At 39.1% G+C, this 11,443-nt stretch overlaps 1 protein-coding gene across 1 annotated transcript in view; it reads left to right on the top strand.

The window, feature by feature from the left end:
* Nucleotides 1–81: 81 nt before the first annotated feature.
* The window catches only part of VPS13D (vacuolar protein sorting 13 homolog D), a 111,052-nt gene continuing 99,690 nt past the window's right edge, over nucleotides 82–11,443 (top strand). Inside the window, 13 exon segments of the mRNA XM_042794934.1 lie at nucleotides 82–1,792; nucleotides 3,384–3,475; nucleotides 4,299–4,469; nucleotides 5,387–5,464; nucleotides 5,676–5,866; nucleotides 6,168–6,248; nucleotides 7,570–7,686; nucleotides 7,908–7,925; nucleotides 7,927–8,013; nucleotides 8,329–8,499; nucleotides 9,470–9,570; nucleotides 9,969–10,137; nucleotides 10,920–11,012. Coding sequence (XP_042650868.1) covers nucleotides 4,373–4,469; nucleotides 5,387–5,464; nucleotides 5,676–5,866; nucleotides 6,168–6,248; nucleotides 7,570–7,686; nucleotides 7,908–7,925; nucleotides 7,927–8,013; nucleotides 8,329–8,499; nucleotides 9,470–9,570; nucleotides 9,969–10,137; nucleotides 10,920–11,012 — 1,203 coding nt within the window. The 5' untranslated portion in view covers nucleotides 82–1,792; nucleotides 3,384–3,475; nucleotides 4,299–4,372.

Genomic DNA, 11,443 nt, shown 5'->3' with positions numbered 1-11,443 from the left:
CTTTTCCTGGAGTTTTTTTTACTAGATCACAACTATTATGTCTAAACAATAGTGTTTCACTAGCTGTATATAGTTCATTTTATTTTAGAAAAGAAATTCTAGATTGATAGCTGTTATCTTGGAGTAGGAAGTAAGTTCCTTTTATTGACAGCTGTAAAGTTTGTCATATTTGTGTCCTGGCTGATTGAATATGGCTCCCTGATTGATTCTGACCTCATTTTTGAGGTTAACCATAAACCCAAAATATTTTTCCCCTATGTTCCAGTGAATATTAAAGATCCATGTGATTATGTATGCCAGATAGCTCACGCCCGTTGACCTCAGGTAAAGGTCTCTCTCTTGATGATTGCATAGTATAATCTGTAAAAAGTGGAATTGACTCAAACTTCAGAACCAGAAAATCCTGTTCTCCTTCACTTCTTGCTTGACGCTGAAGATCCAACCACGTCTTACAGAAAATTAGTAGAGGTTCTCCTTGAATCAAGTGGGAGTATTTTGGTTTTGGAAGTCAAGGATCCCATTTCCCATAATTATGTTTTATGTATGTGACTTAACCGACAATTGTGGCGTCTGTATTCAACCAGAATTTGCAATACGGTGTCCGAATTATATTTGAGTGAAGTCATACATGAGGCATAACTTTTTTATTTTATGCCATAAAACCAGTATGTTGGACTAGATGATCACTGTATTTGCCTGCCAGCTGAAATACTCTATTCTATTCTACCTCAAGAGAAACTAAATGCAGTAGTTATTTCTGAGGCCTTAAGACTGAAAAAGTGTATTTTGGAATAGCATTTATTCTACAGATACAGAAGAGGTACAGATTTTAAAAATACAAATTTAAAACTTCCACAAAAGCTATGAGCTATATGATTTCTGGAACTGAGAACTGGCCAACAGATCTTTAATTCTACTATGAAGACACCTTTTACAGCTGTATATTAATCTTGAAGATAATTTTCAGAAAAGACTTTTAAAATGGGCACACTGAAACTTACAAAATTGAAGGATTTAGGCAATAAAAAAACTTCATTTCATACAGCACTTTGAACCTCTTGCATAGAACTGAGTGTTTTCATGTCTTGCCAGCTCCTGGTATTGGGACCAGTGAAGCAGTGGAAGTCTTCAAAATGTTAAAAAGGAGGATCCTGCTATGGCAGTTTATTTACTGGGTTTTCAAATAATGGAGCCGTGTGACAGAAGGAAAATCCAGTTTTTGTGTTAAAGTAGGAAAAATGTGCTTGCATTTGCTTATAAAAAGTAAAAAAAACCCCTGCATTTTTGTAACTACGTGTATCTTCAAGTTTCCTGACCTCTTCATTAAACAAATTGCTAATTTCTAGGATGGGTTCTTTAATTTCACAGTTTGAGGGACTGCCCTGTAACTTTATTTCCTATCGCTCTCGGCTCATTACCAGCGGACGGATACACGAAGCTAAAAGCAGCTCTATCTACAAACACCACGCTTCCGCCTCCGCCTCGATGGATAAAGTCACAGCCTTCACGCCGGCCGACAGACCTCTGACGCTTTTCAGCGCCCAAAGCCCTTGTTTTTCGCCCTTTTCCCGCCCGGCCGGCAGCCCCGGCCTGCGGCTCCCTCAGAGCGGGCGGGCGGCGCGAGGCCCGGCCGGCCCCGCCTCAAAGGGGCGGGCGAGGCTCCCATCGATAGCTCGGCGCTCCCCCCGCCAGGCGTCACCCCGCCGCTCGGCTCAGGCCTCGATTGGCGTGCGGCCCGCCAGCCCCGCGCACCCCCCGCCCCCCCGGGAGGCGGCCGCCACCGGGAGCCCAGGTAGGTACCGGCGGGCAGGGGGCGGCCCCGCGGAGCTCCGGCTGCTGCTTCCTCCTCGCGTCAACCTCCGCGCCCAACTCGGCCGGGGCTGCATGGCGCGGCCCCGGCCCTGAGGGGCCCCTCCCTGTCGCACGCCCCTCACGGGGCTCCGCCCCGCCGTCCCGGCCCCGGGGGTGGGGGGAGGCGAGGGGTGGCCGGGGAGAGCAGCGTGACCCCCCTCGCCGGGGCTCTGCGTGGGGCTCTCAGCCTCAGCGCCGTGGCCGGGCCCCGCGGGAGCCCCTCGGGCGCGGTCCCCGCTTGCCCCCGGATGCCCCTCAGGGCTGGCTCCGGCCGCCTCTGCGCAAGGTCACCTTTCGCTTCGCCTCCGACGCGCGCTGCGCGCCAACAGGTCTCCTGTCTCCTCCCCACGGTGTGTTTGCTCGCGTGGAGAAAGAGAAGGGCGAGTGTCCTGAAGGCTCCTCCCTCCCCCCCTCTTCCCCCCTCTCCCCCCCCTTTTTTTTTGTGTAACCGGGCGCTGAGCGGCATGCCCCCCTTTTGCCTTCCGCTGGCAGGGCGGCAGCGTGCTTCCCTCCTTGCCGCCCAGCCTTTGGGCTGCCCCTGGCCCCGCTCCTTCAGGGCCTGTCTCGTCCTCCTTGTTGGAAAAACTGCATCATTTTCCCAGAAAAAGTCATCCAGCTTTGAGTGAGGTCCTGGTTTGGACTTTGATTCTCATCCTGATAAGCGCTGGCTGTTGCTTTTTTTACTATGTGTGTTAAGGAAATAAACCCACTGTCGTAATTGGTTTGATTCTCAGTGGCACAGCAGTGAGTGGACTAGAAAGTTAAAATGTAAAAGACTTAAAACAGTTGAAGGATTCCTAAATATTTATGTTCTGCAAGTTTAGGTTAAGGAGGTGATTTACTTTATTTACAGTTACGATGGCTTCAGGCATGGATTTTTAAATGCACTGGGGGTTTTCAGTCACTGGGATGCTAACCTGTTCTGTGCTTCTGAATCTTTCTTCAAGATATTTCCTCTGATTTGCCTTCTAACACCTGTAGATTTATTTATTTATTTATTTAATGGTAGCATGATAAGGGTTACTGTATTTGCTTTTGTTTGAACTTCAGCTTTCATGTAGATTTTATTAGAATAAAAACCTACAGTTTAAGGTGGTGGCCCTAAGTGTACAGATGCTTGGTCTTTATTATGTGCTATAATAATACTATTTTTGACAAATGTTTAGAAATTTTACAAAGATTAAAATGTTAAATGCATTTATTGTGAGGATATGCTTTATTCAAATGTAATTTCTCTGTATTATTTATGATGTTTGTGTTTCATTCTGTGTGACAGCATAGTTTCACTTTTCAGTGTTTAGAAAAAGCCATTCGTTATTTGCTTAATTCTCTTTATTTAACTGTATCATTTAAATATTTTCACTGGCTTTTTTTTTAAAGAAATAAAGGCTTAAACGGTACCTAAAATCAGGCAAACCTCATTATGGGAAAACCCAGAATCTGAATATAAAGTTTAAAATTTAACTCCTGAAGATTTTTTCGTCTATTGTCAGATGTAAATAAATGACATATTTTGCTTTTCTGCTCTGTAGAACCCAATCTTACGTACACTGGTTTAGGGAGGTTTGTGGAATTGGAAGACTAAACACAGAACTGATAACATTTACTGCATTCTAACCACAAGGTACGGCCTGCATGCTTTTTTCCTTACTGCAATAACATGCTTGATCCAGCCCTTGCAGAAGCTAATAGTAGGTTTGCAATTCATTGGTTAAAAACTTGAACAGGTACTTAGGGGTTTTAATGGTCTGATTACCACATAAGTTGAAACAAGAGGTTGGAGAAGAGTATGAAGGGAAATACTTGCATTTATATATAGCTAGTGTTGCTTCTCTAATGTAGCTTCTTTTCTCTGCTTGATGCAGTAATGTATGATACCACTTTGAAAACCTGTTAGCGTAACTGTCGATGAGCTATTTATGTGTCTTGTATCTGATGACTTCCCACACATATGGTCTTCCCAAAAAAGGGGTTTGGGTAGGGTGAGTTGTTTCACAGATGTCGTAAGCATTCTACAAAAATACAGTCAAAGTCTCTGAGCTGTTACTTTAGACCAGGCTTCCAAAACCAGAACGCTGGCAACTTGAAGAAAATAACAGCAGCAGAAATCGAGGAGGCCACTGCAAAACTGCTTCTGATCAACATGGAATTTTAGTCTTCCCTTTTCAGGAAGAGGAGTGTGGGTTGGCTGCCTTGATTATTGCAACGAAATGTGCTGCTTTGATTAGAAAAAGGATGGAAAGATTAACTTAATTCGCAAATGGGAGTGGTCTGTAATCATCAAAGCTCTATATGAAACTCTGATTTGAGACTTTGAGGGTATAGCATTTACTGCTTTTTAGATTGATTACAGTAAGAATTATAGTGATAGCGGTATATCAGCTGCGAGATACTCTGCTGAGAGTGTATATTTCAGACAATCATTTTCTTAATGTTTTTTCTTTCAGAGTGAGACTGTAATTATGGGACAGAAATCCAGAAAATGACAGAAAAACATTAGTTGCCCTCATCTAGGACAGTCATGTTGGAAGGATTGGTAGCCTGGGTCCTCAACACCTATTTGGGCAAATATGTCAATAACCTGAACACAGACCAACTTTCAGTGGCTCTTCTAAAGGGTGAGGCTTTGTGGTATTTTCTGTTTTCATACTGGGATTAAAAAAAAAAAGGTGCTATGTTTTTGTAATAACTGGGAGGTGGAATAGAAACAATCCCTTAATATTGTGTTAAATGTTTATATAAATGCTTTTAATACAGAGGTTTGCACTAGCACTTTACAACAAATAGCAAATTCTCTTGTGTTCCTGTCTTGCTTTTTATCAACACGGTATAAACCAATTTATATGAAACTTTCAAAAGTATGCTCAGCATATCTCATCAACAGGTTTAATTTATATAATTTAATTTATATAATATTTGAGTGTCATTTTTCTTCATACTCTTCAGTAACTTCCCTGTTGAGGGACTCTGGCAGGAAGCATTCTGTAGTCCTTACCTCTTACATTTTGGTGTTAGTAGTTACTCCCCTTTAATTAAGACTTCTGGTTTATGTTGTGTTCCTGAGTCTTTAGAGAGTCTTTACTTTTAGAGAGTCCACAAATCAATGCTTTCTAATTTATGTTTTGCTGCTATTATTTGCTATTTTTGGAGAGAATATTTTGTAACACTTCAAAGCTTATCTGTCCGTTCTTTTTTGTAATTTTGAGAAAATACTTGAAGTATCTCTTATGAAAAGACAGAGTAGAAGCTTCTACCTTGGTTACAATAAAGTTCAGATCTAAAACTTTGCAGAAGATTGCTTTGAGACAACCTCATCAAATAGTTTGAGCACATGGCATTAGAAAATTAGTAAGTATATTAAATAACCATTGCAATTGTAACACAACTTGAAGTGATATATTGGCTGTTCTCATCAAACCCTGTTGGATTTTTTTTTTCTTTAAAATATAATGCTAGTCATTTTAGGCTTATTATGTTCAAGTTGACATTCTTTAATTTTATTTAACAGACTTGTCTCTTTTTCTGCTTTGTATAGGTGCTGTTGAATTGGAAAACTTGCCACTGAAGAAGGATGCCTTGAAGGAACTGGAATTACCATTTGAAGTAAAGGCAGGTTTGTATTTTGCTTGTGTGTGCAGGACAAATATTTATAAACAGGAAGTATTGCATATTTTGGAAGAAGCTTTACCTGTGAGTCAGAAGCTTGAACAGAGGAGGTTGTCCAATTCTGTTTTAGTTTGTTTGTTTGTTACACCGCTTTTTCTTTCAGGTTTTCCAAGGGTGATAAAGTATGTTCTGATAGCATCTCTGTTTTGTATATCTAGGTTTCATTGGCAAAATAACACTACAGATACCTTTTTATCGCCCACATGTGGATCCATGGGTGATATCTGTCTCAAAACTGCACTTAATTGGTGCACCAGAAAAAAAAGAAGATTTTGATGAGGAAAGGGAGAAGTTGCAAGAAAGAGAATACAAGAAAGCCCTTCTTCTAGCACTTGAAGAAAAATGGAAAGTGAGTCACACTTGTCTTTCATGGTGAAGAAACTGTTACGGCAGGTGGATTGCATTTTAAGTCCCCTAACAAGCAGGAGGACAAATGCATAGTAAACCAAGTTAGAATTCAATTCATACATGTACAGTTGCTGCCCCGCTCCACCCCGTCATGTTGTGTGTCCCACATATGTTGGAGATAGTGAAATTGTTGAGTTTTTTTCTTTTTCCCTGTTCACAGTATTGTCAGTATAACAAGGTATATTGTTTCCTGACCAGCTGTTACAGTGGTACTTAATGCTTATCCCTGTTTTCTCTTTTAGAAAGAACGTCAACAGAAAGGGGAATCTTACTGGTACTCAGTTACTGCATCTGTAGTCACAAGAATTGTAGAAAACATTGAAGTAAGCCTTTGCATTGTAGAGCTTTTTCTACTTGTTAAGAATTACCTGTGCCCACTGTGTTTCACGTTGTGTAGTCCTCAGAGAAGAAGTACGTAAATCAAAGGTAGATGTTTGGCAAAAGAGAGTCCCTTTTCAGACTGAACCTTCATAACTTCAGTCTTAAACTAGTCCTGATATGGACATCTGGAGAGGAAAAACCCTCCATCTTGCTTTTACCCAGGGGAAAACATCAGCTTTTATTTGTTTGTAACAGTAGGTGGAGAATGAATTTGCATGAAATCTAGTGGGTTTTGCTTGCATTTTAATTCTTTTTAGTTACAAATCCATTGAAGTACTGAATTTGTTTGTGAAGCAGAAGAGTGTAATTGTTTTGATAAAAAGGTAATTTGTAAAGAAACAAATCTCAGAGTTTCTGCCAATCGGTGATTTTGATTATTTGACTGTGTGTTGTTGTCTCAAGTTCTTTAATTATTCTTCTTCTACTATTAATAAAAATCTGCTATGTGTCTCCTAAGTATCAAAATGACTCAAAAGTATGACTGTTATACTCTGTTGCTCTTTCTTTTTGGAAGTCCTAATGTAGTTAATGACATTTTAGCATTGTTTACATTATTAATCATTTGTGATTAAGAACCAAGAAGCTTTCTACATATTACTTGCTAAAGTTTGTGTGCTTGCATCCGTGAAGGGATGATCCTTCTTTTTCCTTATGTGTGGATAGACTGACTATATTATTTGATTGCATTTCAACTCACTAGAGGCAATTTAGAAACAAGATACCTCAGACTACATGCTTCTCCTGGTATGTCGGAGAAGAATGTATTTGGTGCAGGAGCTCAAGGTGAGGGTATCTATACTTTTCTTGGTTCTGGACTCTACATTCTCTGAGAAACCACAATAACTCTGTTTTCTCAAAAGGTTTTACCAATGTAAAATTTGATTGGGTTGCCTTGTATTGTTACTAGTTTGTAATTCTGGTCCATGCTGATGATTCTAGTACATAAGACAAATTTGAGTCTTTGGCAATCAAACATTTGCCCTTAAAATGGAGAATAGTAAGATAGCAAACTAAAGTGCACTGTCTTGTATATGGGGAGAAAGGCAGGGACTAGTGGTATCTGAGGAGAAGACAGAGCCAGAGAGCAAAAAAACAGAAGCAAAGAATAGAATTTTTTTGAGATCTAAATAACTACCAGAAATTTGTTGGAGAGTTGCAGAAATTAAATATTAAATTGCTTCAGTATTAATGAATAGTACTGCTGTCCATTCTAATGATGTAAATAGTTGTCTCTAATAATGTTTGGGTTTTTTTTCTGTCTAGTTAAAAATTCAGGATGTCCATCTGAGGTTTGAAGATGGTGTGACAAATCCTTTGCAGCCATTTGCGTTTGGCATATGCATCAAAAATGTATCAATGCAAAATGCAGTATTTGAACCAGTAAGTATAACTTTTTGTACAAGAACTGATGGCAGCTAAGATGTGATGCTATATTTTATGGGTGCTAGTAAATATTTAGTAAAAAGTGGCATTTTAATAGTTTTCTGGTTATTGTACTAAATTGATTCTCGGCATTTCATACTGTTTATTGAGTTTGTATAACTAAGAACAGCGTGGCATCTGGTGTGATCTTGACTGTATTCCATTTTTTTCTACTTCAGGTAGAGAAGCTCATGCGGAAAAAAACAATTGGATGTTGCCGATTTCAGTGTTTATTGGGATACCAACTGCACTTTATTGGGTGACCTGCCTCCTGGTCAGCTACAGGTACAAGAGAGATTTGTAATGTTAGTCTGCTTTCTGTATTACAGACCTGACTGACTTAAAATTTATTGGATCTGGTGCTTTTAAGAGCAACAGAAGTTTATGGGTCAATGCTACAATGATAGGATACATGTGCAACCCACAAAGGCTGTGGTGTGAAATACCTCGTTTTACCTCTAAGGAGAGAACATGTTAAAGAGGGTTTTTTTTAAGTGGACTGGCATGCTAATAAAGTGTATTCTAGTATATGAAGTCAGTGCATCCTAATAAGTATTGTACACTCATTTCTTATAGAATAAATTTGCTTATACCCCACAGGAAGCAATGGATAAAAGTATGGAAAGTCGTGATCATAATTACATCATGGAACCTGTATGCACTTCTGCTCTTCTTAAGCGAAATTGTTCTAAGGAGCCTTTAAGATCACGCCAGACTCCGCGGCTTGAGTGTGACATTCAACTTGAGACTATACCCTTGAAGCTTTCACAGGTAAATACCAACGATCTCCATTTCAGATACTGAGAGTTAAACGAAGACTGCGAGAAGCAGGGTAAATGAGGCCGCCATGAGTTCATGACAGGATGCATTGGGTGTCCAAACTGGTTAGTGTTCAGGGTTGCTGGGATCCCTGTATACTGGATTGCATGCTGCTTTGTGGTCTGTTTCTAACAAAATGACTGATTAAAGAAGATACTCCTTTATGCTTTGGTTATCACAATGTCTACAAATTCAAAGTGGTGGTTTGACATGGACTGTATTATTTCCTTCCCACGTGCTACAACTGTTGTTTGTATGTCAATGCTTCCGAAGATTCTGCAAGTAAAATGCCATCTTGAAGTATCTGTCTCTAAGAAAACAGTTGCTCATTCAAGCCATGAAATACCTGTAGGGGTCATAAAACTGTGGTAGTGTTTGTAACAACATAAATACCAATTATTGTAGCATAAAATTAATACTTTCTTAAATATTTTGTTTTGGAGGCAGCTGAAAGGGATATACTGAAGAAGTTGTTTGTTTTAAAACCAAGCATTCAAAATTATTTTATTATTTTATTGCAACTGATTACTGCAAAAAAAATTACATTCTTGTTTGTTTATTGTAGTAATAGGAAGGATGCACATGGGGTGGTTTTTTTGGTCTGTAGAATATACCATAGTACCTGATGTTAGGTTGATAATCTGAAATAGGAGATGTTGTTCACTGTGTTTGTAAATAAGGAAGCCTGTAAATTGAATGTCACATGATAACTACTAGCTACTGGGAGAAGATATATGACACCAGAGAACCAAATTAAGAATTATTATTAACATTAATCTCAATTCTGAAGCCATGTGCAGACCATTGATGCAGATAAACTAAGTCTGTGGTTGTTTTTATGTACATTTTGTTTTTAACTCCCCTTCACTTTGGAAAGCACTCCAACATTGCCTAATTGATCTGTGTATTGTTTTACTAAAAGATGCAGTATCAGCAGATCATGGGATTTTTAAAGGAACTGGCTAGAAAGGAACGACAGCTTAAATTCAGGAAGTGGAGACCAAAGGTTACGGTAACAGAGAAGTAAGTATATCTATGTATGTGGTGGTGTTAATATTAACATAATAAAATATTAACAATATATAATACAATAATCATATACAATATGATAATATTATAACTATCATATACTGTTACTAAAACATTAATATGTTAATATAAACTTAATATGACTCAACAGGTTGTTGCCTATGCCTGATGTGTAGCAGCTGTACTAAAACCTACTGACGTGGGGACTTTGCAGAGCACTGTTCTACACGATTTGTAGAACTAGCCCATATATGCTGTCTCTAATACTGATGCTTTTTCTGACCAGTTGCTCTCTGTTTTTTCACTGACCCTCTCCGGGACCTTTAACCAGTTTGACATGCATTTGGGGTTTTTGGAAATATTGGTAATACAGTAATTTAAAAATGTTTCAGCTGCCGAGAATGGTGGATCTTTGCTCTGAATGCTAATCTTTCGGAGATCAGGGAGCAGAGACAACGTTCTACCTGGGAGTTCGCTCTACATCGGGCCCAAGATGCAGTATCTTACACTGACCTGTATTATAGCAAGTTGAAGGGGGAGCTATTGTCTACTGCAGAAGAGGTATTTAGATTGGGATTTTCTACAGTGTTGATTAATCATCTTATATTTGATATGTTTCATCTTCTTAAATGTAAAATCTGTTTTAGTTAAGAAGCATCTTTAGTTTTACTGCAGGCCATTTTCTCTGAACAGACTGTCTTTTGACCACAACTGAGTTTTTAATGCTTGAAACCTGGGCATGTGGGAGGTGTGTGTGCTGAAGGGTTCTTGTGGTTTCGTTTTGCTATGCAAAAAGCTGTCCTTTTTTTTGAGCTGTAACTGGTTTTCACCAAAAATAGCATTAACTCTCCTAGAATGCTCATGTCAGTCAGTGACATGCTTTCTTAACTCGTGTTCTCTATAGACTCAAGAAGTATTTAAGTATCAGAAATGTGTCAGGTCACCCCTATGGTTGGGTAGATAACGTGTGAAAAATTATGGCTAGTTTACAGTATGTTTGGGGGTGCTTTGTTGTTTCTTTGTGGTTTTCCACAGTTGATTTTAGGATAAAGAATTTGAAGGGAAAGTGCCCCTAATAATGAACACGTGTCCTACTTCAGAAAGAAGAAACCTGTGAACTATAATTATCTGCTTTTTATCTTTAGGCGTATTGGAATTTTTTTGTTAAATCAGTTCAGGGCACCATGTACCTTACCTGTCTTAATTACAGGTGCTATTGATACTTTAAGTTGTATGTAATTCCTACTGGTCTTATTTAGACATGAACTGCAGGAGTAGACGTGTTTGTGAACAAGATGCTATGTTATTTTAGTGCAGTTACTTTACCTTTTCTGTCTTTTCAGGCAGAAATGCATCGTATTGAGGATGAGCAAACTTACGAAGAGTTGAAGATACTATATGAGATAGTTCATGATAAATTTCATGACCTCGCTGAGGTGAGGAACATTCTGCATACAGGGTAGTACTTGAAATCTTCAGGTGAATTATTCTGAGGTTTTGTGTGTTCTGTTCTGCTGGAGAGTGTTGGCATGTATTTGCTTTGCTTTAGAAGTGTGGCATTAATGCTAAAATGGCAAACAGTGCTCACTTCCTGCAGTTTTTACTGTTGTGTCACTTGCTCAGTAAAGTCTTTTGTCTAGCCACTGTGATGATCTTCCTCAATAGTATCATTGCTAGAATTCCTAGGGCAGGTACTCTTATCTTAAAAACGTAAGAGTAGAAATAGGGGCTTATAATGAGTATTTTCCCAGAATAAATATATGGCAGAAATGAGCCTCATATAAATGGCTTTCTGAGCACAGAGATTAGTCCATATTTTATGAAATGTAACAGTACAACGTCATCTCTCTTTCAAATACAGTTGCTA

The sequence above is a fragment of the Tyto alba genome, unplaced genomic scaffold, assembly GCF_018691265.1.
Source record: "Tyto alba isolate M040663 unplaced genomic scaffold, T.alba_DEE_v4.0 Super-Scaffold_20000042, whole genome shotgun sequence".
Lineage (NCBI taxonomy): Eukaryota > Metazoa > Chordata > Aves > Strigiformes > Tytonidae > Tyto > Tyto alba.
The sequence above is the reverse complement of the archived record's forward strand: the minus strand, read 5'-3'. Positions and strand labels throughout refer to the sequence as shown.